At 42.2% G+C, this 27,869-nt stretch overlaps 2 protein-coding genes across 4 annotated transcripts in view; both read left to right on the forward strand.

Moving 5' to 3' along the window:
* AGO1 (argonaute RISC component 1) overlaps positions 1-13,148 on the forward strand; it is a 35,832-nt gene extending 22,684 nt beyond the window's left edge. The window contains exons 13-19 of one of the 2 annotated variants that reach the window (XM_033113201.1): positions 3,346-3,505; positions 3,688-3,778; positions 4,824-5,018; positions 6,748-6,882; positions 7,498-7,599; positions 7,924-8,123; positions 8,375-13,148. In XM_033113201.1, coding sequence (XP_032969092.1) covers positions 3,346-3,505; positions 3,688-3,778; positions 4,824-5,018; positions 6,748-6,882; positions 7,498-7,599; positions 7,924-8,123; positions 8,375-8,483 — 992 coding nt within the window. In that variant the 3' untranslated portion in view covers positions 8,484-13,148. The remainder of the gene's footprint in view (positions 1-3,345; positions 3,506-3,687; positions 3,779-4,823; positions 5,019-6,747; positions 6,883-7,497; positions 7,600-7,923; positions 8,124-8,374) is intronic. The other variant, XM_033113200.1, reaches the window with a different exon arrangement.
* A 6,484-nt stretch (positions 13,149-19,632) lies between these two features.
* The window catches only part of AGO3 (argonaute RISC catalytic component 3), a 97,121-nt gene continuing 88,884 nt past the window's right edge, over positions 19,633-27,869 (forward strand). Inside the window, exon 1 of one of the 2 annotated variants that reach the window (XM_033114704.1) lies at positions 19,633-20,015. In XM_033114704.1, the coding sequence (XP_032970595.1) occupies positions 19,993-20,015 (23 nt within the window). In that variant the 5' untranslated portion in view covers positions 19,633-19,992. The remainder of the gene's footprint in view (positions 20,016-27,869) is intronic. The other variant, XM_033114702.1, reaches the window with a different exon arrangement.

The raw sequence follows: 27,869 nt of genomic DNA on the forward strand, positions 1-27,869 counted from the left end.
TATATATATTACTAATATATATATATATTTAATATAAACTCTTTATTTTTGAAGTATAACGTACATTTAGAAATCTTATGTATTCAGTTCAGTGAATTTTCACCAAGTGTCACAGCAGTATAACCAGTACCCAGTTCTGGCCCAGGACATTATCATAACCCCAGGCTCCCAATTGCTAACAACTCCCCATCAGTGGGAACCATTATTATTCTGACTTCTAATACCATACATTAGTTTTGCCTATCTTTGAACTTTATATAGGTGGAATCTCATATAACGTACTTTTTTTGTGTCTGGCTTCTTTCACTCAACATTATGTCTGTGAGATTCATCCATGTTTGTGTAGTTGTAGCCTATGTTATAGCTTTCCATCCTATGAATATAACAGTTTACATGTACTTACCCATTCATTATACTGTTAATGGACGTGTTTGGGTTTCCAGTTTTTACTATTATGAATAAATGCTTCAGTGAACATTCTTGTACATGTCCTTTGAATATGTATACCCATTTCTATTGGGTGTGTATCTAGGAGGGATTTTAAAATATGTACAAATTTACACTTCCATCAGCAGTGTATGAGAATTCTAGATACTTTATATCTTTACCAAACTTGGTATAATCTCTTTCATTTTAGCCATTCTTATGGATATTTAGTGCTATTGCATTGTGCTTTTAATTTGATTTTTTTTTTTTTTAAGATTTTATTGGGGAAGGGGAACAGGACTTTATTGGGGGAACAGTGTGTACTTCCAGGACTTTTTTCCAAGTCAAGTTGTTGTCCTTTCAATCTTAGTTGTGGAGGATGCCGTTCAGCTTCAAGTTGTTGTCCTTTCAGTCTTAGCTGGAGGGCGCAGCTCAGCTCCAGGTCCAGTTGCCATTGCTGGTTGTAGGGGGCGCAGCCCACCATCCCTTGTGGGAGTTGAACCGGCAACCTTGTGGTTGAAAGCCTGCGCTCCAACCAACTGAGCCATCCGGGAGCTCAGCGGCAGCTCAATCTTAGTTGAGGGGGCAGAGCCCACCATCCCTTGCAGGACTCGAGGAGTTGAACCGGCAATCTTGTGGTTGAGAGCCCACTGGTCCATGTGGGAATCAAACCGGCAGCCTTCGGAGTTAGGAGCATGGAGCTCTAACCGTCTGAGCCACCGGGCCGGCCCTTAATTTGACTTTTTTGATTGATAAAGTTAAGTATCTCTTTATATGTCTATTGGCTATTTCACTAGCCTTTTTTGTAAAGTACCTGCTCAAGTCTTTTCCCTTTTTTATTGACTTATAGGTATTCTATATAATTCCTTTATCAAATATACATGTGTATTACATATCTCTGCTCTGTGGCTTGCCTTTTTACTTTCTTAAATGGGTCTTTTTGTTTAACAGGAATTTTTAAATTTTAATGTAGTCCAATTTATCAATATTTTTCCTTTATGGCTAGTAGTACTTTATGTGTCCTGTTTAAGAATTCCCAAGGTCATGAAGATACTAGTCTATGTTTTCTTTTTTTTTCCTTCAATTTTTGTAAGAGTTTATTTGAGCCAAACTGATGACATATGCCAGGGAGCAAGATCTCAAATGCCCCCCGTCCATGTTTTCTTTAAAAAATTTTTTTTTTTTTGCCTCATTACCTATAAGCTTTTTTTTTTTTTTTTTTTTTTAATTTATTGGGGTAACAATTGTTAGTAAAGTTACATAGATTTCAGGTGTACAATTCTGTATTACATCATCTATAAATCCCATTGTGTGTTCACCACCCGGAGTCAGTTCTCCTTCCATCACCATATATTTGATCCCCTAAATTTTTTGTTTTTAACCTTTCACCTTTAGAACTGGTCTATTTCTGCCGGATGCTTTCTCTGTCCCCTGGCAGTAGTTCCTCTGCTGGTGCAAAGCCTGGACTCTCACCTGCTGCCCATACCTAGACTCAGCAAATGTACCCAGAGTAAAAGGAGCTGCTGAGATTAGCTCATCTCTGAGATTGTTTCCCTCTCTGGAGTTTTAGCCCCTCCAGTTCTCTAAGGAGCTCTCTGCTGCCTTCAAAAAGGTGATTTCTGTATTTTATCTGGCTTTTCTGAATGTTCTTTGTAGAAGCACTGGCTTACTACTAACTACTCCATTTCTCTTTGAAATGGAAAGGATCCCTTTAGCTTTTTAAAATATAATCAAGTCTCCCATTGAAAACATACCAAACCCTTCATTGGTCCTGCATCTCCTACTTGGTACTTTGTATCACCAAAAGAATTTTTACTTCTATACATTAATTTTTTGCCTTGATTTCACTAAATTGAAAGGGCGTTTCTGATCCTCATTTTACCTGATCTCTTAACATTTGACTTTGTTGAATACTTGGTTCTGCTTCAAACTCTCACTGTTTCCTTGATATTCATGATACAAGTGTCTTGATCTTCCTCCTAGTTCTCTGGATTTTTCTCCTTTTCAGAAGTCTTTTGCAGCCTCATCTTCCTATTCTACAAATATTGGGAGTTCCTTGGGTTTTAGATTTAAGCTCTCTCCTCTTTTAACTCTGTTCTCTTCCTTGGTAATCCCATCAGGATCATGCCGTCACTTACCACCTGTTTCTAAATAATGCATAAATTTTGCATCTCTGTTTCAGACTACTCTTCAGTTTCTACTTGTACCCAGTTGCTTAGTTGATACCATCACTGGGATGACAAAAAAGCCCTTCAAACTCAAAAGGTCTCAAAAAGAATATATGATGTATCTATTCTATTACAAAAGCTAAAATCACAGATATTATCCATAAAAAGTTTTTCTTCTTACTCACATGTTTGTAGTCTCTGTGTCTCTTAAATACCTCTTGAATCTATGTCTCTCCATTTCAAAAACTGCCTTCTTAATATAAGCTACCCTCATTTCTTCCCTAGGTCAGCCTAATGACCACATTCTTTCTCACACCATGGTTTCTTTGCTCTCCTTTGTAGTTACTTTTGCCTTTTAGTTTCTCAAACATACAATGCTATCTCCTATCAGAGTGCATTTTGCATGCTGTGCCTTCTGCCTGGGATGCTGTCTCCCAAACTACCCCCGTCTGCTAAGTCCTTTTTTCCCTTTAGATTTCAGTTCATTCAGTACTTTCTCACTTCTTTTCTGGCTGGTTTATCCCCCACTATCATATACTCTCATAGCTCTGTGAAGTTTTCCGTTGCAGCATTTATCATTGTACTTTTTGTGATTTTTAAAATTAGTCACTCGATAATAAGCAATATAAAAGTAGGGACTCTGTGTTTCTGGTCACCACCGTGGTCCCTAGCACCACATAGACTGCCTGGCATCTCGTAGGCATTCAGTGAGTATTTGTGATGCCCTAATTAGTTCTCTCCCTGCTCATAGCTGAGGTGAAACGTGTTGGAGATACACTCTTAGGAATGGCTACACAGTGTGTGCAAGTGAAGAACGTGGTCAAGACCTCGCCTCAGACTCTGTCCAACCTCTGCCTGAAGATCAATGTCAAACTTGGTGGCATTAACAACATCCTAGTCCCACACCAGCGGTATGAACTCTATTGCCCACTTTCCCTTGTCACACAAGGTGCCGTTTGGGGGATTGCTGAAAAGATAAGACCCTGGCCAGACAGAGTAAATCAGACACAAGGGAGAGGACCAAAATGGGTGCTAGGTGGTGCCAAGAAGAGAAGACCCAACTCTCCACCATTGTCTTCTTTTCCTTGTTCAGCTCTGCAGTCTTTCAACAGCCAGTGATATTCCTGGGAGCAGATGTTACACACCCCCCAGCAGGCGATGGGAAAAAACCTTCTATCACCGCAGTGAGTGATACTGTCCAGCTTCTTTGTAAGGTTCTCCTTTAGCTCTGAGTTCCCAAGACTACTCATGATTTCCTTCCCTTAGCTCTGCCACTTGACCCTTCATAAGCTCTCCTTTCAGCTAATCATCCCCATTAACAGTCTGTTGGTATCTTCATAAAACTATATGGTGTTTTTTGTTGTTGTTTTTCAGTGAGAGTGTAGGCTCTGGACAGAGACTTGTCGCAGTTTCCATCACTCCTGCTCCGTGTTTGAGTTTCTCTCTCTCTCCCCATGCTCACTTTTGGGATATGGTAGTGACCATATCTCTTCTCTGAAATCCTCTTCCCCCTCCCTACTCCCAGCCACCTAGTAGATTAGTTGTCTCTCTAATTCCTGAGTTCTCTGCTCCCTGTCCCCTAGGGGCTTCTGAATTGCTAGAGGAATCAGGTCTTCCTTCCCACTTCTCTTTCCTCAACCCTCACGTTTCTCTAGGCAGACTGGGCTTACCTCAGTAACTGCAGGGAAGACCTATATTATGCTTATCCCTATTTTCCTTGTGGTCATCCTTCCTAGGCTCTGGCCACTGTCCCTTTTGAATCTGATGTTACTCCTACCACCTGGAAGAACACTCTTCACCATGGGTTCTGGGTAGGTTAGCACTTGAATGAGAAAAAGGACACACCTGTGGTTGGATGACTTTACTCTGTAAGCTAGTAGTGCCAAACCACATGCACCTCTGCAAGGGAGAGGGAAATCTCACTTACCAAGTCACTATTGTGGGCTTGGCCCTGTGCAAGGTGCTTTATATGTACTGTAACAGCACTGCAAGCAGGTGGTATTCTTATTCCTATCTCCATTTGCGAGGAGGAAAAAGAAGATCCGATGGATTAAGTAACTTCTGCATGTGTGATAGAACAGAGATTGAAACCAGGGTTCATGGAATCCAAAACCCTACTCATTTCGATAGTGTAGTTTTCTTGCTGAGAAGCCTTTCCCCAAACCTACAACCTGACTGTGTTAGGAGGGTGGAGTTTCTGGGGCCTGATCCTGTTCCTTTGATTATCAGGTGGTAGGCAGTATGGATGCCCACCCCAGCCGTTACTGTGCTACCGTGCGGGTGCAGCGACCTCGGCAGGAGATCATTGAAGACTTATCCTACATGGTGCGTGAGCTGCTCATCCAGTTCTACAAGTCCACCCGCTTCAAGCCGACGCGCATCATCTTCTACCGAGATGGGGTTCCTGAAGGCCAGCTCCCCCAGGTAAGGCCCACAGTAGGCGGGAAAGAACCTTTATATTAAGGGTCTAATGGGTAGCAGAGAGTACTGCAATCTTTTCTAAGTTATTGGCACTTGGAGGTGCTACTTGGGAACTTCGCTAAATGGAATACACTTGGGAGCAGAGATCACAATGGCGAAATGGTGTGTACAAGCATCCATAGACCTTGCTTCTTGGAACAGAAGACCCTCGGTGCTTGTTTAATAGTTGGCTCATGTCGAAGAATGATTCTTTAGACCAGTGGTTCTCAAACTTGAGCATGTATCCAGGTCATGGGGAGGGCTTGTTAAAACAGTCTGGAGGGGCTCTACCCTTAGAAGTGCTGATTCAGTGAGTCTAGGATAGGGCCCTAGAATTTGTAGTTCTGACAAGTTCCCAGGTGATGCTGCTTGTCTGGAGGCCACGCTCTGAGACCCACTGCTGTTGATTTTCTTCACAATGTTCCTCCTATTCTTTCTGCCCGCCAAGCCTTCATATATATATTTTTTAATTAAGACTGCATATTCTGTTGTTTAGTATGCGGAACTGGTCTCCTTGACTACCATTTAATAACAATATAGCTACCATTTATTGGGTACCTTTTATGTGCCATCAATTGTGTTAGGCACATCATATGAGTTCTATTTAATGCTGACAGTAGCCCTATGAGACAATAATTATTCCATTTGACAGATGAGAAAACTGAGGCTTGGAATATTAAATGATTTCTTCAATGTCACCCAACTAGTAAGTGATGGAACCTGGATTCAGACAAGTTGTTCTGCCCAAAAGTCCATGCTGTTAACCATTATGCTGTTTCCTCCAAGGCATCCAGTGTTTCCTAAAATACTGGATAAATTTACTGTATCATTTCTCTGTTCAGAAGTGTCTATTAGCTTCATATACCCTTGGGTTAAAATTCAAACTGCTTAGCAAAGCCATCAGCAGTTATTAAGCCCCTACTAGGTTTTCTATGGTTTTATTTAATTACCTGTTTAGTCTTCACAGCAGCTTTGTGAAGGCTAGTCTTATTAGTAACTTTAGTAGTTATGGAGAAAATGGGAATTATAGGGTTTAAGTAATTTGCGCAAGGGAATCCAGCTAGATAAAACTTGGGTTTAACCCTAGTTCTAATTGAGTCCAAATTCTATCCACTTCTACTATCCTGTTTTGACCCCCCTATATCTGATAAATCCAAGGCCACAAGACAACCATTGCCTATGGTTATTTACCTGTGGTTTCTTCTTCAGCTGTTCCCATTTTCTTATAATCCTGCTTTTTTGTAGGACTTAATTCATCTACTCTCTCTGCACTCATCCCTGAACTATGTGCCTACTCTTGTCTCATGGTTCCAACCTTGTTTGCTCTTGAAGCTCACAAGGGAACACCCATTTTCCTCCTGATCCTGTAGTTGACCTTATTTTGGCCATTGTGATTTTAGTGATTTCTCTGTGAACTTTGGTTCTATCTTCATTTGGGATCTCTTTATGCACAGGAACCAGGTGAGTGCTCTCTGCTGAGGCCAATTCTCTGCTGATGGCCAAGGTTTCATAGGAACACATCAGGTGAACTACATATAAGGCTGATTTTGGCAGGAAGAGCCCATCAGCTCTAATGGTTGGGTGTCAGCTTATAAAGGGAAACTTAGCAAAAACTCAGTGTCAACATCAGAAAGATGTGTGAACTCAAGAGGAGCTGTATGTCTCTTTGTCTCTCTCCTCACCCTGTGCCTAGATCCTCCACTATGAGCTGCTGGCTATTCGTGATGCCTGCATCAAACTGGAAAAGGACTACCAACCTGGGATCACTTATATTGTGGTGCAAAAACGCCATCACACCCGCCTTTTCTGTGCTGACAAGAATGAGCGAGTGAGTGAGGGATTGCAGAAGCCGCCCATACCCTCATGCTGTCTCCCTTCTCTTACTATGAAAGAAGCCCTTGAGATACTATCTGAGGATTTAGTCCTCTTTGGCCTCTTCATCCTCTCTGGCCCCTTTCTTCCCCCAGCTCTTGTGGTCCTGCCTCTACCCCACTCCATTCCTTTGTTCTCCCCTTCTCCCCTCCTTCCCTTATACTTCCTCTCCCTCCTCCTAGCTCCCTTGCCTATAGACCCCATATATAGACCAGCTCCCAGAGAAGGGAAAGGGAACTACCATTTATTGAACTTCTACTATGTGCCAGACGCCTTTACAGGCGTCTTCCTCACAGCAGTCCTGTGAGGTAGGTACTGTCATCATCTCCAGTTTAAGCTCAGAAAGGTTAAATGACTTGCTAAGATCATACAGCTAATAAACAGTGAAACCAGCACTTAAACACAGGTCTGTGTGACTTTAGAAGTCCATTATTTCAAGACCCAATACCCTCCGGAACAGCAACTTCTGCTTTACTCTTGGGATTCTGGTGGAGTCAGAGTAGAACTGAGTCGGGGCCCTAGGTAGGGCCAGGCAGGTTTTGGGATCTTGGTTGTCTTTGTCTCTATACAGATTGGGAAGAGTGGTAACATCCCAGCTGGGACCACTGTGGACACCAACATCACCCACCCATTTGAGTTTGACTTCTATCTGTGCAGCCACGCAGGCATCCAGGTAGCTGGGCTATGTCCTGGGGTTTCCAATGGGCCAAAAATTAGTTGACTTTTACCACTGCCTCTACAATGTTTCAGTCATCAAGTGGCATTCAAATCAGGATTATTGTCTCAGTAGCCCTCAGTGTACTTGAACAGAAGTGTACTTTGAACATCTTAGGCAGGTTGCCCATAAGAAGGGTGCTTTGTGATATAGGTGACTTTGTGTTTGCCTGTTCATGGGTGGGTCTTCCAACTTAGCCATACTCTTAACAGTAATCCTGTTCCTTATCGTCAGCCATCCCCTCTGCCCAACCTGGGGCCCCTCACCTTCCTATCTTCCCAGGGTACCAGCCGACCATCCCATTACTATGTCCTTTGGGATGACAACCGTTTCACAGCGGATGAGCTCCAGATCTTGACTTACCAGCTATGCCACACTTATGTACGATGCACACGCTCCGTCTCTATCCCAGCACCTGCCTACTATGCCCGCCTGGTGGCTTTTCGGGCACGATACCACCTAGTGGACAAGGAACATGACAGGTGAGGCCTGAGATCAGGCTGGCTTCCTTTTTGCTTCAGTCTCTGGTACAGACCCAACTTTCCTTGAGTAGAAGGAAATGGGTATTGTTCAATGGTGTCCCTGGGTTCATCTGCCCAAATCTGGGTTGTTGTTTTTTTTCCCTTTAAGTTTCCCTTTAAGTTGGTGTGGGACTTGGCACCCTGGGGATGGGGGAAGGGATTAGCAGCAGCTCAGTTCACCAGGAAGGACTTCTTTCATTTTTCCTTTTCAGTGGAGAGGGGAGCCACATATCGGGGCAGAGCAATGGGCGGGACCCCCAGGCCCTGGCCAAAGCCGTGCAGGTTCACCAGGATACTCTGCGCACCATGTACTTCGCTTGAAGGCAGAACGCTGTTACCTCATTGGATAGAAGAAAGTTTTCCAAGCCCCAAGAGCTGTGCCGCCCAAATCCAGAGGAATCAGGGAGGAGGGAGGTGGGGTAGGAAGGAGCACAGAAGGCCTTGTTTCCTTCTACAGAGGGGGCAGAGGGGTGGGGAACAGGGCCAGTAAGCCAGACCACCAGCCAAGAAATCTCTGATATCCACCTCATGCCCCCCACCCCTCACCCCATCTTGTCACATGGCCCTGACTCCACTGGACCAAGAGGGGCAGCACTGGTGCCCACCATACACACAGGTGTCTCACGTGACTCAGTGCTAAAGACTCATGCCTGACAGCTTGGTAAGGTCGGCTCTGCAGCCCTTCGGACAAAAGCTGGTAGGTTTGGGTTTGATACTTTAGATGGGAAAGTGAGGGGCTTGAGAAAGTGGGTGGGAGGAGGGAAGGATTTTTTAGGAGCCTTAATCAGAAAAGGTCTAGATTTGTTTAAGAAGAAAAACGAAACCAGACCCAGATCAATATTTTAGGATACAAGATGTTTTATTGGGTTGAGAATCCAGTTTGTAGGAAGATTTTTAATCTCATGGTTTTGGTTGCTCCTCCTCCCCCGCTGTTACCCCTCCCCCTCCTTCCCCTTATTGCTCTCTCTCCACCTTTTCTACCCTACCTTTCACCTCCTCCCTGACAGACATCCAGCCCCTAATAAGACTTAAGGCACTATGGCACTTAGCCCTGAAGTGACACGACCCTGTCTTCCTTCCACCCGCTGGTGGGTAACCAGTGCCTTCCCTGTAACGGTAATGCTGCAGAACTGCAACCTTTTGTACCTTTCTTTGGGGGGATGGGGGTGGGGGGGAGAGGAGGTAGGTGGGGAAGAAATACCCCTAACCCAACAAGCCTCCAACCAGAGCGCCAGCTATTTTGCATTTGAAGGAATTTACTTCCATATTCATTGAGCTTTTAAAAAGATTACAACCTCAAGATGGTTAAAATCCATTGACATTTGCACTTTCAGACCTGACAAGTCTCGGAGCTGCTGAGATGACTGGCCCCTTGGCCTTTCCACTTATGCCTCCTTTCCTCCCAATACCCTCCACCTTCCCACCTGCCTGAGTCTGGAGTTACTTTCATAGCTTTTCTCACTCTTGGCTTCTTTTTTCCCTTGATGGTCAAGTCTCTTATGTTTCAATATTTCTTAACTGGGGTGTCTTATAACAAACGATCCTTAGGTCTAAAATAAGGAAAAAGCAAAAACTAAATGTTATTTTTATATCATAACTTGAGTCTATTGCCAAAATCTGGAAATCCCTCCCATGCGCAATGAGTTTACATCCCAGAAACATTGAGCCATTAGAAGGAACTATGTACCTGACTTGTTCTTTGGCCTAGGTAAGGGGTGGTTATCTCCCCAAGGTGGGGCTCAGGCTCCATCCTTCCTCTGTGCAGAAAATACCTTTTTCTTGCTACAGGCTCCCTCTGCACTGCCCTGCATTCTTTCCTGCAAGTGCATCTTCCCTTCCTCTGGACTGTCCTCTGACACTTTGGCTCATCCCAGATTCCAGCGTGTCCTGTGAACAGGCTGGGTGATTTTGCTGCTCCCTATTGCTTCTGTTTACACAAATGAATTTTTCCTGGTTTCCCACTAGGGCATGTGAGTGGGTGGCATGGGTGTGTGTGTGTGTGTGTGTGTGTGTGTGTGTGTGTGTCTCCCCCTGGATAGAGATGGGATTTGGCTGTCTTATAGAACTGGTAAAGTAGGGGGTTCTCACTTGGTACCTGCAGGCCTTGAGGCAAGGCCCCCTCTTTCCTTGACTGTTCATATTTTCCTTTCCCACTGCTTGGGCTGAGAACTTGGAGCTTCACTGTGGAAATGCCTCTTTGTGAGGAGCCTGGGCTTGGGTTTGCCCCGATCTGGTGATGAAACCATGACACTTTAGACCTAGCTCAGGCTTGGAAGCCAGCTGGAGGAAGGCCGGTTTGAATCCAGGCCTGTGCAGTTAGAGCTACCATTTCCCCTCCCCAGCAGCCCTTGTACAGATCCAGATTTGCTATGCAAAACAGTCTCTCCCAGGTTCTGTTCTGGTTGGCTACTTTGTTCAGCGACTTCACAAAACGTAGCACAAACATTGACTATGGAGGAAGGCATCAGGACTGTTGAGTAACTCCTCCTTTACTTCTTTCCTACTGGCTACAGCATGGGGTGCCCATGGGCACAGCCCAGCTGAAGAACAGAATGGAGGGCCCTGGGAGGAGGCAGCTCACTGGAGAGCCTACATTCCTTACACAAGTGCCTAAAGAGAGTGATGCCAACACTCCGTCTGCCCTGTCCATCACCTTCATAATACTGTCTACTTCGTGTGCAGCCACCCTTAGGGGAGGGGAGCTCTCTTGGGACAATGGGCTCTGCATGTTCTCTTCTTGGGTGCATTTTGGGGCTGGGATCAGGGCTCTATTCCTGGAAGGGTCCAGTCATTCACCAGCATTTGCAAATATTCATAGGGAGCTGGTGGTAGCCACCTACTCTCGACAGCAAGTTTGTGTTCTCCCCTTTTTCTCTTTGCCTCACTCTCTCCAGTTGGGTTTAGAGCTGGGGCTTGAAATGCATTTTTGAGCCCTTTGGCACTGCACATGCCATTCAAGAAATAAAAGCAAGAGAAGCAGCTTGAGCAACGGCAAAAAAAAATGACTTCTTTCTTGCTCTGATTTTTTTCGTTTTTATTCTTTGAGACTTGAAAAATACCCTGACCTTGAGGATTATTCTTGTTTGAAAGATGGTGCTGCAGGTTGGGAGCTGGTGTTGGCAACAAGCTTTGGCTTTCTTGGATTTGGTTTACGTGGTGCTTCTCACTTAAGCTCTGAGGAAGCTCTGGGATGACCCCAGCCTCATTCTCTTACACAGGCCTCTTGCTCCCTTTGTTCCACTCTCTTGCCTTGCTTTTCCTCTTCTGTCTTTCCCTGGATTCTTTTTTTGTTTTTGTTTTTTTCCTATTCACTCAGCTTGCTTGCTGATCTGCCTGCCTATCTGCCTATGTGATGATGAATTTTTTGCATGGCTACAATTATCCTACTGTTAGCTGGCAAAGTCAGGCCTCGCTCCTTGGCTGCAGAAGACCAAGAGTCTGTTCCCCAAGCCCAGTGATGTCCTCTCTGGGCAGGGCTGCCCTGAAGCTTATACAAGGGCAGAGCAGCAGGCCTACCCAAATGGCAGGAAATCAGGGGGCTTCTGGCAACTTCCACACCTGTCCACTCCTTGGAGTTGGTTTCTCTCATTGTGTTTTACTAGATCTGGTTCCATTTCTCTCTACCTGGGTCTTCTGTTTTCAGAGGATCTGTTAGGATTTAGGTACTTGAGTATCCAGGGTTGGAGGGTTAGGGGATGGACATGGGAGAAGAAGAGAGTGATGGGCAGAGAATGGAGAGAATTTGGATCAGAGGTGGGAAAGGAGAGCACTGCTCATTTTTCCAGTCCAGCCTGACCCATTGTGGGTTGAGGTGCTACGCTGGCCTCTGGGGATAAGCCTGGGGCTCTTGTTGCTGGACATTTAGCCTTAGAACAGAATAATGCTGAAGAAGGCACCTAATGTGTGAAACCTCTGCCAAGCTCCTGGTTCCCACTTCCTAGCTAGCTCCTCTTTGGCGAAGCAACAGTGTTCTTGGAGTTTCCTTTTTCTTGTCCAGAATTCTGTAAATGAGACTAGCACTCAAGATGGGCAGCGTCAAGGGGACACTGACTTCTTGACTGGCCCAAGGAATATCTGCAAGGCTGATAGGACCGTGTTTTAGACCTGGTGTCATGGGTAACAAAGAAGGATAGAAGCTTCTTCTCCTTCAGGGGAAAAGTCATCTCAAACTCGCCAAAGTGCAGTTTTGGAAACGACAAGGGAAGCTATTTTTATTTATATTTACTGGGCCTCAGTCAATCCAGGATGGTAGCTGGGATGCCTTCCTTCTTAAAGTCTGATCATGGCAGGGATTTGCAGGACACTCTTTTCTGTTTGGCCTTCTAAGCGGATTAGGGAGAGGGGATGCTCTGATTTTCTCTTTTCCCCCCATTTATTAGGACTTGCTTTCTCCCTGAGCAGGGAGGGAGACGCTAGGTTGGTGCTGTCCTCTTACTCTACTCCTACTGACTTAGAACCTCTGGCTGCTGTTTGGGAGCCCAAGAAAGGAAGTGGAGAGAATGACTCAAAAAGAAATCAATCAGGTGGGGAAGGCAGATTTTCTTCTTTAAAAAGGAAAATGAACTCTCCAAGGATTGTGCAAGTAAAGACAATGTGTCGAATGCACCACGCCCCCTGGTGTAGTAGCAATAAGGGAAAATGAAATGACTTTCCTATGCGCACAGTCCAACCTGATTGGTGTGTGATATTGGCACTTAGCAGCCATCTGGTGGGCATGTGTGACTACTCTGGGTATTACTTTAGTTTTTTAAACTTTTTCTCCCTGTCAAGTCCAGCATGGATAAGGAAATGTCCCTGGAGCCCCTCAGCTGTGTTCTTGTTTGCATTTGTTTCCCTTTGAGACTTGTGTTTGTGTCCTGCTTTGAGCTGTACCTTGTCCAGTCTATTGTAAAATTATCCCAGCAGCTGTAATGTACAGTTCCTTCTAAAGTAACAGCAGCAGCACAATTCTGTTTTATAAAGACAACGGTGGCTTCTATTTCTAAAGTGCGGTCTCTCTCTCTCTCTCTCTGTCTCTTGTCTCTCTGTCTCTCTCTTTTCCTATTAGCAAAGCAAACTGTTAGATTAATTATATCTCTGATGAACTTTAGGTTAGAATATTAGATTGCTACAAGAGCAGAACCATCACTTCTAAAGGAGGAAAGTGGATCAGACAAATTCCAGAGTGTTGAAACTGCGGATTGTGTGTAATCATACTTGACAGGGCCTCCATTTATTCTTCCACAAACACGCGAAGTATTGTGTCCAGCAGTGTTGTAGAGGGAAAGGCAGACACAATTCAAAAATGAGGAAAAACTGTCTCTCTCCTTAAGGTGCTTAAAGTTTGGTGCAGGGGTATGAGTAGCCAAATGGTCCCTTGGTACAGGAGAAAGATAACGAGGGACTGGAAGAAGGCTATAAGGCAATGAAGTTAGAGAAAAAAGGGCAGACTTGAGAAACACTCAGGAGATAGAACTGATAAGACTGAATGGATGATGGAAGGGGAAGAGAGGAGTAGGGGCTGATGCCCAGGTTTCTGCTGGAGCAAGTGAGTATATTGGGACATTCCTTTAACCAAGATGGGGAGGGGGGAGACTGTAGAAGGAAGTTGGTGAATTTTGTGAAGAAAGACAATTAGCCTTGCTTGTATAGACTGAGTTTTGAGGTTCCCATGGGGCAATGAGGTTAAGGTTTCCAGTAAACACTTATGTTTTGGTGCTCAGGGAAGACTACAAAACTGCAATTATAGATAATGGGATTCATATTCATATAGATGATAGTTAAAGCCATAGAAGTGAACAAGATGGTTTAGAAAAGAGTAGAGTGAGAGAAACATTGTGTACAACTAGGAAACAATTTAAGGGTGGAGGAGAGGAAGCAGAACCTAAAATGAATGTCAAGTCACTAGTAGATATCTTGTATATTTTTGACTGATTTAATGAGGTGGAAGAAAAATCCATAGCGTGGAATAGGATCCCAGAAGGTGTGATTAACACCACGAACTGCAGCAGTGAGGGAGGGGTATATTTTCCTACTCCGTTTATCATTCTCCACCCCATCTTCTCTTGGATTTTATAACTTTATGGTCATTCTCCAGTATTTCTTGAAAATGAGCGTTGGAAAACCTAATTTGAATAAGGCTAAGACTAGGACTTCCAAGTTGTTCACCACAACCGCCACCACCACCTCCAGCTTCCTCCTGTCCTCAGGAGATACTTGTAAAAGAATAAAATAAACAAACCTATTTTTGTTCCTAACCAGTGTCATAGATGGTGTTCCAGTGCACTCGATAGCACTTAGCAGCTTGCTCTCTTTATTTTCGTGTCTTGTTTCCCCCCTGAGCCTGTGAGCTCCTGGGAACAGAAACTACATCCTATCCATTTTTGCCATCTTAGGTCCCATAGCATGTATTTGTGAATATAATTGAAATGAGCTAGAAATCTGTAGTTCATGCATACAGGGGGTTGGGGGCGGGGAATCAAAAGGTGATATTGAGTGCATAGGATGGACTCAGCATTTCTGAATCTTCAGGTAAGCAGAATCTTAACCATATTACCATCATTTCTCACTTTCACCCCAACTTGGAAGTTCTATGGCTTTTGTACCTTAAGCTGATGGTACAGTTGTCAAGCATGTAAGTTGTGGCATTCCTCCCTGCTAGTGCTAGCGTTGTTGTTCTATGGGAAGATTGCTCAGAGGAGGATTCTGGCACAGGGCCCAGTGAGAAATTTTCAGTGGCAGCTATTATGTACATAAGTGGGCCCTAACATTCCCCTGGAGGCCAAGTGTTGTGACTCTTCAAATTGCAGAGCTAACCTGTGGCTACCACCTGACAAATTCCCTTGGGAGCAAGCCAGCCAGACTGCATGCTCCTTTTTAGAAGTGAGGGTGAGTGGGCTTGGTTGTACTTTAAATGCAAATTGGAACATGGGGGAGATTTTTCCCAATTGAAATAAGACTTAAAATAAATTTATGACCCTTAGTAAAGCAGAAGTAGTTAGCAGAGCAAGGAGGAGGATGATCATTACGGCCCTTTTTTTCTTTTGCCATACATTTCAATTTTATTAATGATTGATGTTAAAAAAGGTTTCACGATTTGCCTGTTGGTTGCTGCTCAAGAGAAAAAGATGATGGGAGCCCAAGGCCTGATTTGTCTGGTCCTGGAGCCTAAGGTATTAAGTTAAGGGTTGTCCTAGCACCCTGGATATCCCTTTGCAGTATTGGTGGGGCAGCCTTCCCTCTGCCCTGTCATTCAGCAACATGTATTGTAGCACGTTTTTATCTAGCAAGTGGCTTGGAGCAGAGTGAGAGTGGGTATTTGTTGGATATCTCTTGGCTTAGCAGACCCCGAATCTCGTGGCAGTTAGGGTTTGAGGGCTAAAGGAAAGGGTTACAGTACAAAGAGAAGACTATTTTCAAGTTCTGAGTCTGGGCAATTTCCAGACTGTTGCATGTACTGTTTGAATGGCAAGTCGCATTGAATTGTCGCAAATAGCTCTCCCTGTTTCTAGCTTTCAAGACATTTATTCCTCTGGCTATCAGCTGAGGAAACCTGGCAAGCTTAGAAATGCAGAGCATGAGAGAGGCACTCCTGTAAAGCAGCTATGTCAAGGAGTAGCTGGAAAAGTGGACTTGCTGGGGACAAGGTACATTTTAGAAGTTCTTCACTTGAGCACCATGACTATCTTCCCCAGGATGCCATATCGAGGTTTTTTAGGCCAGCGTGGCTTGCCCTGCAGGAACACATTGTCCTCTGCTCTGGACTGCAGCAGCTTCACCACTATCTTCTTGGCGGTGTCCTTTTGGGACAGAAATCTGAGGGACCTTTCTAAGGAGCCCTCCATCCCTCGTCCCCACCTATTGAAGGCAAGTAACTTTCTTAAAGGAGGCAGTAGGAGATCCCAGCCAGTTTTTTTGAAAAAGCTTATGGATTGTTAATGGAAGTGAACTGAAAAAGGAGGCTTGGGAACTTTGAAGTATTTGGCTAGGTGTTTTGTACAGTATCTGTTTATCTTATTTAATTGCATCAGCACAGCATTCATGTGGAGTGATTTATCAATTACCTTCAGTTGCATATAACAAAACTCCCATTAAGTTGGCTTAAATAAGGAAACTAGTACATGACAAGATGTCCGGATTTAATATGGCCCCAAGGTTGATTAATTCAGTGGCTCAATGATAAAACCAACAAACCAGGTTCTTGCAGTCTTTTTGTTCTGCTATCCTCTATGTTGGTTTACCCTCATGCTAGTTCACCTAAGGGTCCCAGATGGCTTCCATAATTCCAGGAAGGAAATGCGGACAAAACAGTGTCTTGCAGAAGAGGGACTAAGTTTTTCCAATGTTTCATGTAAAGTAAGAAAATCCTTGGAAGCCCCAGCTGATCTGGCATAATGTCTCATTTGCTAGAACTGGGTCATCTTCCCACTCCTGTCATTGGCAAAGCAAATAAGATCATCCATCATGAGTGGCTTAATTAGGAGTTACCTCTAACTTGTGTGGCTTAGAAAGAAAGGCAAATCATGTCTGTTAGACAAGAAAGAAGGGCTGTTGGGTAGGTATCCAGCAGTGTCTGCTCTACTCAAGTCCTCTGGTTTTTACAGAGGAGGAATATGAGGCTCAGAGTGACTTTCCTAGGATCACAGATAGTAGCAGAGGGCCTGCAGTCTCAGCTCTGAGTGTCCCTAAAGCCAGTATGTTTTATACTGTGTCCTGCTGCAGTACAAAGTACAGCAGACCCTTGAACAACACAGGTTTGAACTTTGTAGGTCCACTTATGTGCGGATTTTTTTCAATACATATACAGTCGGCCCTGTGTATCCCCCCAGGTTTTACGTCCGTGGATCCAACCAGCTGTGGACCAAAAACAGTATTTTCAGTCCCTGGTTCAGAGTCCATGGATGTGGAAAGCACACTACATGTTCTACACCATTTTATATAAGGGACTTGCGCATCCTTGGATTTTGGTGTCCACAGGGTCCTGGAGCCAATCACTCCAGGTCCTGAAGGATATCTCTAGTTAAGTTTTTGAGGAGCTAAAAGTCATACATAGGTTCTCAACTCCCTGGGAGTCAGCACCCCTAACCTCCGTGTTGTTCAGGGGTCAACTCTAGCTTTCTGCTGTTTAAAAACTGGTCTAGGAGAAGAGATTTGAACCCAAGTGTCAAGTCCACTACAGCTCATGGGAGAGGAGAGGATTCTCTCCAGTTGTTCTCATCCAGAAATGATGTGTGTAGCACAGAAAGCCTAGGGATGCACCTTTCAGCAAGCATTGATTTCCTTTCCCCTGAGATTTCTCTATTTTGTAGTTCTCCCTTCTGAGAGCAACCAGTGCCACGTCAGATGAGGGCAGAGTTTTAGCCTGCTTCCTGAGCCCCATTCTTGAAGCCCACTCATTTATTCATGCATCCCACAAGTATTTACAGAATGTCGATATGTGCCAGGCACTGGCACTGTTGTAGGCACGGGCTATGACAGTTAACAAGATGCACAATGGCACTGTTCTATGCCCTTAAGAACAGACTCCTTTGGGAATGAGGGTATTCAAAACTAGTGTGTGCACGTGGTCAGGGGAAAGCCTCATACAACTTTGCTTTTGGCAGAATCATTCAAACGTTTTTTGCCTTCCCACTTCCTGATACTATAATTCATGAACCTTTCACTTGGGCCTGTTCTGAAGAGGTGGGGGTCCCTGGATAGCAGAAGTAGGTGGGAAGGCATCATTGACATTTATTAAACTGGATCTAATTAGAAAGTCCAAATCCTGCTTCATCAATGTCAGCAAAGAAGACAGTGGCCCACCTCCAGGGTTCATCACCGTCAACATGTTTATTCTGGGAGATGCCGAAGAAGCCTGCAGTCACTTGAGGAACCAGTTCTAGAATTGGGGGTTGAAGGTGTGCTAGACCTTTGCACAACAGTTGGTATTTACCCTGTCAGATGCTGCTATAGATTTGGATTTGTCTAGTCAAGGATTGAAAATAACTTTGAAGATACAGTGTTTCATCTGGTGACATTTAATTTGATATTTTAAAATTGGGGAGGGCATTTTCAGTAAATGGGTTATGGATGGGAAGGAAAAAGAGAGAAAGAAGTGGTATCAGATGTGGGTTTGAATCCCACCCATTTATGAAGTGTTTACAGTATGTGTATCTAGTAAGTGCTTTAAAATGGTAAATACAGTAAATACTTTTTTATTCACTAACATTTAGGGAGGGTTTTCTGTGCTTTATGCACATTCCCTAATCTCACAACTACTATAAGGTACATATTCTCTCCAGTTTTCAGAAGAGGAACCTGAAGCCAGGAGGCTCAAGTGATTGATCCAAAGTCCCAGTGATTGAAGGGGGGGGAAGGGGATGATTTAAGATAGGATACTTTCTCTCCTTTTCCTCTTTGTCCCAGCTTTTAAAAAAAGAATGTACTTTGATTTTTTAAAGTCTAAACAACATTACTACTGATGGTTAGGAACATAGGGAAAAGTCATGAATCATTCAGCCTGAGTAAAATAGTATCACCTTTCATTAAAGGAAACAAATATTAAGGACCTACTATTTGCCAGTTAATGTGCTTGTCCTAGTAACCTAATCTTACATACTATTGGTAGAGGGGGCACACAATAAACTAGTAAAAACAAATTACAGATTAGAACAGGATTATTAAGGAAATACTGTAATAGAAAAACGGGTGCCCTCCCATAGCCGAAAAAGCCTAAGTCTTAAATTGAGGTGTAAAAAGGAGGGGCGGGGTGGAGAGAAAGAAGAGGGTTCCTTGCCGAGGGAACTGAAAGCTGAGAGACTCCCAATAGCAAAAAGAAGCGCTTTGCCCGTTGGGGGAGTTAGACCAGCATAGCTGTAGCATAGTGAAGTCTTGCTTGAAGAGAAAAGCTGGGCCCCCGTCACACAGTGCGTTTGGGCCCTGGAGAGGAGTTTGGGTCTTAGTGTGACGAGACACTATTAAAGAGTTTTAAACATGGAAATTATTCGATCTGATGTTTGTGTAATGTCCTGGTTCTTAATCTTCTCCCAAGCTAAATTGTACATTTTACCCCCCAAATCGTCGTCAAAGAAACCCTGCGGACTTGGAGTGATCCACTGTAGTGGTTACTTGACCAACTAGTTGAGGAGGAGGCGCGTGGGGTCGCCCCAACTGGGCGTGGAGGGAGAGGCTCGGGAAGGAGGGTGGCCCTGCACCTTGACCAGCCTCGCTCCAGGTAGCTCCTCCCCAGGTAAGCGACACCGCCCTCCGCGACGTCGCAGGCAGGCAGGGCTCCGCACCAGGGTGGCCCGAGGAGCCCAGCCCCGCCGGGTCGTCTCCAGCCGGCACAGCCCAGCGGAGGCTCCGCCCCGCCCCGCTGCGCGTGCCCCAAGCTCCGCCCACGCTAGTCGCCCTCTCCCCACACCTCCCCTGCGTCCCCCGCGCCGGCCGCGTCCGCACCGACGTCGCGCCCGCACGGCTTGGGACGGAGAGGCGAGGCTTGGACGTCCGGCGAGCCGGGGCAGCGGAACTGACGCCAGCGGGCTTCCGGGGACGGCCCCGGGGGAGGTCGGCCGCGGCGCCGCAGTCGTGGAGGGGCAGCCCGAGCGTCAGCGGCCGCGGGCGACGCAAGTTCCGCACCGCGCTCCCCTCTCCTCGCCTCACGCTTCTCCTTCCTCTCGCCTAGTGGCGTGCTGCCTCCCGACGGCGGCTCTTCCTGACGAGAGCTTTCGGAGCGCGCTCGCTGAGAGGAAGCGGTCGCCACCCCGCCTCGGGGCCGAGTGAGAGTGCCTGTCGCGCCGCGTCGCCCCCTTCGCCGCCTCCTTGCCCCCCAGTGGCGGGCGCCCTTCTCGCTGGAAGCACTCCCCCCAGCTCCATGAATGGAAATCGGCTCCGCAGGTGAGTGTGTCCCATGCTGGCCCGGTCGGTGGGGGTGTCCCCAGAGCATCGTCGCTCCCTCAGCCTCGGCCCCGTCGCGCGAGGTGAGCGCCGTCCGGGCGGCTCCCCCTCGCCGACCCCCGCTCGGCCCCTCCTCCGCCTTCCCGCAGCCCCGCCGCAGTTCCCGGGAGCCACTGAATTGGCGACCCGGCGGGGAGGGGACACTGCTGAGAGGATTGAAGTTTGGGGTTCTCTAGTCGATAGTGCTCTTCTTTTCCTGGGGTCTAGAAGGGTTTGCCATCGCTTTTGTTATTCCGGTTGGAGGTGTAACGGTGTGCGTGTCCTTTTAACTGGGTTGTGTGTCCCGTAGAGGCGCTGGGCAGGTAGCTCTCTCCCTTTCTTACCTCTGAAGGTAGTTGTGAAGATAACTGTGAGATAACAGATGAGGATTAAGTTTGAAATAGGTTTTAGTGCAACGTCAAATGCAAGATGACATTTCTCCCATCCCCGAGTTCTCTTCTGATGTTTGTAGCAGCGTGTTATGTAGTTCCTGAGGATCTTGGAAATGTCATATCAGCCTGGATCTCTGCTTATGTGAGGAGGTGGATCTTAAAATTGCTGACAGTATATTCTTTCATTCTCTATTCCCTAGAGGTTCGGTTGTCATATTCCTGGAAATTTGGAATGAAGAAAACTTTCTCTCCTTGTAAAAGGGTAGCCTTGAGAAAAAAATCGCAACTTGGACAGTACTTATTTGAAAGGAAAAAGAGCACTATGGTTCTAAAGTAATTAATTGAGGGACATAAAGTAGATGTTACATAACGGCTTGTTTTCCAAAGGAGCATTCATACTTGGTGTGTTAAATTTGAAAGTATGTTTCATCCAGTCACAGATTTATAAATTAATTTTCAAAATATTGGTGGTGGTGGTGGGCGTATTGTGACTAATGGTATCCCAAGTCCCTGAATTTCACATCATAGTTTGCTAGTTTGGGAGATATCTGAATATGAGATAAGAAAAACTTATGTAAAAGAAACCAGTGACATAATGATAAAGAATTTGTTAATTAGGTTAAGGAGTATAATTTTCAAGTAGATGCAGAAGCACTCAAATTATAGAGGTTGCGACAGGGTGAGAGGTTTATTACAAGTTTTATTATATGGAATTTTTAACTTTCTACTATACTCTTTACGGAATGTGATGATTTGGGGTTATAGGTGATTTTTATATAACTGTCCTGTTGTCAAGCCTGGAAAACAAAACATGAAAGTTAAACACTTTATTAATCATTCTAAAACTTTTAAAGATATGTCAAAAAAAAATTTTGAAGCTTTTTTTCCTTTGTCTTCTTTGGTTTTTTTACATGAAATTATGCCCAAATATATAGACATCTTAGAAAATTCTTCCGAAGTCAAACCACCTAACCAACTGATCCAGCTAGCCAAGTATGATTCAGTAAACGCTCCTGTGAATTCTTGAGCTAAGAATTGGACATCTTGAAATGCAGTTTATTATTCAGTGTAGTTTATACATAAGTGACTCTAATCTAATAAGGAAGATAAAGTACAATTTAGCTCAAGTTTGTCATCATTAAAAACAAAGTTTTCGTTTTTCCTGAAACTTATATGCAATTGTTAAATTACACATGAAATTGAAAGCATTGTTGGGAAAAATGTGCAACTAAGTTTTAAATAAAGAATTTGACAAGTACATACTCTGGTTTAAAAATTTTAGATGTAAATGTTCTCTACTAGGCTATTAAGTCAGTGTTGGATCTTGGCTCTCCAATTCTGTTCCAAGTTTTTCTTTTGTGTGGAGATTCTTAGAAATCATCTTATGACAGGATATTTTAAAATCTAGTCCTTAGGTGGATACATAGAAAACTTAAATTTATTTATATTAGAGGACTTTGAATACAAATACTGTAGTTTCTTGGTGAATCATCCCTCACTAAAAGTTATTTATCTGTTCTTCCCTTTTGCATGAAATATTTTAAGTGATTTTTAAGGGTGTCCTGTTCAATCTACTGATCTAGTGCTGTGTGAACTTTGATTTAACCCAAAAAGCTGCCACAATTGGTTTGTAAATAATAACAGTGTAGCATCTGTGCTTATGACTCCTTAGAGGAACTTCTGCTGAAACCCTATTTTTTATGGTTTAATTACAGCTGGGCTAAAAGTATATGTTATGTTTTAGTTCCAAATAGAGCGGGAATAGAGGAAGCAGAAATGTTCATTGAGATATCACTTCTCCAGAGTAGCTATTTTTTAGGACCTTAACTATTCTAGTCTGTATTTTTAGGTAAAGTCAGACTACTGTTTAGGGCAGACAGAATTGTACCTACCTTCCAATGGAAGAAAAACATTTACCTTACATTACTGTGCAAATAGATTTGACAGGTTTGGTAGTTGTCTTATACAATGTTGCAAAAGTGAATAGACTATGTTTCTGTCTTAGTTATACTTTGTGTTTGGATACTCTGCATTCTTGAACAATAAATATCAAGAAAAGTCATTTGAGAACAAGTTCCAAAAGAACAAAAATTTCATGTATGGAAGCTAGATTTAAATGAGGTAGAAAAAAGTGGGTTCAAAATACTAAAACAAATATAAGGCCATTAGGTTCTCAGTTGAATACTTAAACAATCTTTAATCACTTTGGAGAATGTTTTTATGATATAAATTTTTTCACTTGCATTTTTTTTGTCTTGGAAAAAAAAGTCAAACTGCTGCTCTGTCTGGAGGGCATTAATTTTGAACATGGAAAATGTTTTTCTACTTGGTTGTCACTTAAATTTTAGCTTGTGCTGCTTTGGAGTGGCCATTACATTATTTCCCCTAGTATTTGCTGCTTTTGCCTGGCAGTGGGACTTATAAAAATGTGCAAAATTATTTTGATTTTTGTTTTAGAATTTAATCTCTCTGACAGTGATGGAATACCCTGAGGGAAAATGAAAAAGGAAGCAAGAAATAACTTGTTTCTTCTAAACAGACTTAAAAGGAAAAAAAGAACATACATGTAACCCTCAAATATAATTCAGTTAACACCATGAAGACTTTTAAAAATTATCCATGATTCCATCACGCTGATATGACCACTTTTAAAATCTTTAAACCAAATTCCAAACTAATAAATCTATTACTTTAAAAAAATTTAAGAAATTAAGTAATTTAGGGGTTAGAATGAATGAAATGATTTCTAAATACTACTTCCTTTTGCTGTTTTGGAGAATTTTATGTATAAGTTGGTATTTTAGAATTAATTTCTGTTCATTTTTATTTTCCATTGTATTTGTTTGATTCTATAAGCCTACCCTGATGGTATATGCAAAGAGGCCTGGGGCCCTGTGAAGGGAACATTTCCTGGAAGAGTTCTCTGTTGTATATGGAAAAATCCTAGCTCAGAGTAGAATTCTTGCCAAATTGTCCTAAATTGTTAGATTTTAGTCAAATACTATATTGCCTTATATCACAACTCTCTTTTATCATATTAGTTTCCATTGTCTTAAAATACTTGAAGGTCTACCTAAAAGATGAATTAAATAAATATTTTGTTAACCTAGTGAAACATTTTCTCTTATAGTGCCTAAAACTAGGATCTAAATAACTTACAAGTTTTTTTTTCTTTTTTCTCTTTTTAATGGGTAAGAGGGGGAAAGGCAAGTGATAGTTCTGTTTCATGAAGGTAGAACTACAAAGATAATTTAAGAATAGTATCTTTTCCAAACCTGCTTAGTCTCAGTTTGTTGGGATGAACAGCATTCACCAGACATTCCTACTTCTAATTCAGTTGTCTAGGATACTTAATAGACTTCATTCTTGGCTCATTAACAAAACAGATGTGAGAAAGAATATTGTGTGGTTTTTTTCAACCATAAGGGTTGTGCTGTTAGGATACATGAACAGCCTTTCTGTATTTGGAGTTTCTGTAGTTTTTCTGTCATTATCTATTAAAATTAACAACTTTCTTTGGCTACTCATTGCTTTAAAAAAAACAGCTTGAGATTTAGCAAAACCTTGTCACACAATAATGCTTTCTCATCTTAAAGGTAGACTTTTTTGGTTTGGTTACAATAAAAATTATGTGCATTAGTCTGGAATGTCAGTTTAATGAAATAATCTGGCAGAATTCTTCGTTTTAAATATCCAGGTTTTTTCCTCCATTGTTTCTAAATTGTCCAGTTCTTGAAAAATCAGAAGATAGCTATAGCATATAGACAGGGATATTTTGATATTTTTCATTTGTGGAAGAATTTTGCAAGAAAATGTTCTCAATTGTAGGCTTACATAATACTATTTTTGAGTCATTACTAGTACTTGATATTTTAAGTGACTTCTAAGTCTAACTTCATTAGTATACTCTGAATTTTAAAAAAATTGAAAGAATAGCGTTTATATATTAGCAGCAAAGTCCCTTTTTTCTTTTAAAGAAACTTCTGGCTTCTAAAATAGAACTTGATAAATATACGTATATTTAACATAAAAGTGGCATTACTCTAAAATTACTAAAAATGTTTCTAAAATTTTTGCTTGGGCTCTCAGAGTTTTTCAGAAGCTACCCAGCAAATAATTAAAACTATTAGTTACAAAATAAATCTCAGGGCTTTTCCATAGTGCAGGGGCTACTTGGATAGTGTCCCCTCTTATTTTCAAGGGGGAAAATGCTTTTTAAAAAATTGTTCCCCATACTGCCATCTGAGAAATTTAACCCTCAACAGTCTGAATGTTCTATAAGTGATTATTTAGCTGTAGTGATATGGTAAGTGTAATATAATAATAAGTACATTCTGTTTGTACAGTTTCATTGAATGAATAAATAAAAATATTAGGTGGGGGTTACTAAAATCTCATGTTGATATTTACTAGTTAGCCTTGTAGGTTTAACTAGTAAACAGAGGCATTTTATCATCTCAAATTTTGAGGTCAACCACTATATATTTATTTTTCCAAAATAAAAATAGTATTTTTTCTGATTAAAAAAATGCATGTTTATAATTTTTAAAAAGCAAACAATATAGGAAAGTCTATAATAGAAAGTAAAAATAATATGATCCCATCCTCTCAATAAAACCATTGTTAATTTTTTCTTGTATATCTTCCTAGACAACCATCCATCTGTCCATCCATCCATCATACTGCTTTTTCTACTCAGTAATGGACATTTTTTCCATATTAATAGTTATATCTATGTAGCCACATAATAATTTTTACCTAGTGTATAGCATTTAATTTTATATATTATTTAATCAATCTCATTGATGGTAGTAGATTTTTTTCCTTTTTTTAAATTATTATTATGAATAAAACTTTGGTAAGTATCCTAGTATATATGTCTTTGTATAGTGGTCCAGTGATTGTTTTAGTGTAAATGGATAATTTGGTAATAGGCTGTAGTAACGGTATAGTTGATTTTTATTTATTCACTGCTTATGTTTCATCAGTTATATTTGCTTTAGGCTGTTATTTAGCTTTAATTCAACAACTAGTACATGTCAGGTTGTTAAGTCAGTGAACAACATATACATACATATGCTTTTGAAAACGTATGATTTTCGGTTTGAAGTTTAATATGGTTAGTTGATATTAGCCAGTACTTACTATAGCTACTGAAAGAAAAGTTTGAGGTGGAGAAAAATTCCAGATAGTGCTTTGCATTTTTCTGTAATTACATTTTCAACTCTAGTGGGCAATATATGTATTTATTAAATAAGTAAAATATGCATCACTGGAAGTATAATTTGTTGTATTGTCAGAATTGTTTCTTTCATTAATTTATATTAAAATATTTTTAGATACTTAAATTTGATTATTATTTTATAGTTAATAACGGTGGAGTTCTGGTACATTGCTTATTTATGAAACAATTTTATTTTTTACCAGTTTGTATAAAAAGCACCAGGTAAAATAATGATAATGTAGAAAAAAGTTGGCTCTGTGATATAATGTAAAAAGCATGGGTTTTAGAAACAAATCGTGGCTTTCAAGTTAACTGACTTGGTAATGATGTGTATCATTATAGGTTCATCAATTATAACAAATTTACCACTGGTGTAGGGATGTTGATGAGGGGGGAGGCTGTCCTTATGTGGGGGCAGAAGGCATATATGGGCAATCTCTATCTTCTGCTCAATTTTGATGTGTACTTAAAACTGCCCTACAAAAAAGTCTATTTAAAAAAATTAACTGTGACTTTGGGCAGTCACATTTAATCTTCCTTAACCTTAATTTATTTTTTTTTTTAAGATTTTATTGGGGAAGAGGAACAGAACTTTATTGGGGAACAGTGTGTACTTCCAGGACTTTTTTCCAAGTCAAGTTGTTGTCCTTTCAGTCTTAGTTGTGGAGTGCGCGGCTCAGCTCCAGGTCCAGTTGCCTTTGTTAGTTGCAGGGGACGCAGCCCACCATCCCTTGGGGGACTCGAGGAATTAAACTGGCAATCTTGTGGTTGAGAGGACGCGCTCCAACCAACTGAGCCATCTGGGAGCTCAGGGGCAGCTCAGCTCAAGGTGCCGTGTTCAATCTTAGTTGCAGGGGACACAGCCCATCATCCCTTGCGGGACTTGAGGAGTTGAACCAGCAACCTTGTGATTGAGAGCCCACTGGCCCATGTGGGAATCGAACTGGCAGCCTTCGGAGTTAGGAGCACGGAGCTCCAACCGCCTGAGCCACCCGGCTGGCCCAACCTTAATTTTTTTATCTGTAAAAAGAGATTAAGTATGCAAAGGAAATGGCAGTTCCTCTCTTCCTATTTTTTAAGACTTTAGTATAGAGAATTGAGGATGTATATAAATAAGCAGATTGTATAATACATTCCCATGCATCTATCACCCAAACCCAACAATCATTAACCCATGTCCAGTTGCATCCCTTCTACTTTCCCCTCCCTTGTATTTTTTTGAAGCATATTCTGGACATATTACTATTTCATTCATAAATATCTATTAAGTATATCTATAAAAATTATGGATTTTTAAAATAAGCCACAGTACCATTATCACAGCAAAATAATACTACTTTATATCAAATACCAGTGTTCAGATATCTACTTGTCTCAGATATTATATGGTTTCTTTTTAACAATTTGCTTTATTTTATTTATTTTTCCTTTTTGAGTCAGTATCCAAATAAGTTCCACACATTGTGATTGACTGATACATCTTTTAATCTGTAAGTTTTCCATTCTTTCCTCCCCAAAGTTTATGGATTGTTTATCCTTTTAAAGTTTTTCACAGTCTGGATTTTGCTGATTCCATCTTTGTGGTGTAATTTAATATATTCCTGTGAATTTACTGTAAACTGCTAGGACCTAAAGACTAGATTAGATTCAGGGCATTCTTTTTGAACTTAGTCCAGTCAGGTTTTTGTCCCCACTACTTCACTGATATTGCTCTTGCAAAACCCAGTGGTCATTTCCCAGATGTTCATTTTATTTGACTTTTCAACTTCATTTGATTAAGTTGCTTTCTTCTTGCAACACATTCCACTTGGCTTCATGGGTATCACTCTTCTCCAGGTGAGCCTCCAACTTTATTGGCTATCACTTTTCCTCTTCCTTTGCTGTTTCCTCTTTATCTTTCTGGTCTCTAAATATTGAGAATATCCCAGGGCTTAGTATTCTTCTGTATCCTACTAGTGATTTCCTCTAGTCCAGTGGTTTCAGATGCAACTAAAATGTTGAGGACACTCACATTTACATCTCCAGCCTGGACCGGTCCCTTGAACTCCACACCCATCTAACTGCCTACTAGACACCTACTTGGATAGACACCTCAAACTTAAAATATCCTGAAAATCCTCTTGATTTCTTCTCTAAACTTGCTCCTATCACTGAGTTTTTCCTGTCTCAGTAAATGACACTTCCATTCTTTCAATTGCT

Source organism: Rhinolophus ferrumequinum, chromosome 9 (assembly GCF_004115265.2).
Source record: "Rhinolophus ferrumequinum isolate MPI-CBG mRhiFer1 chromosome 9, mRhiFer1_v1.p, whole genome shotgun sequence".
In the NCBI taxonomy this organism is placed as follows: Eukaryota; Metazoa; Chordata; class Mammalia; order Chiroptera; family Rhinolophidae; genus Rhinolophus; species Rhinolophus ferrumequinum.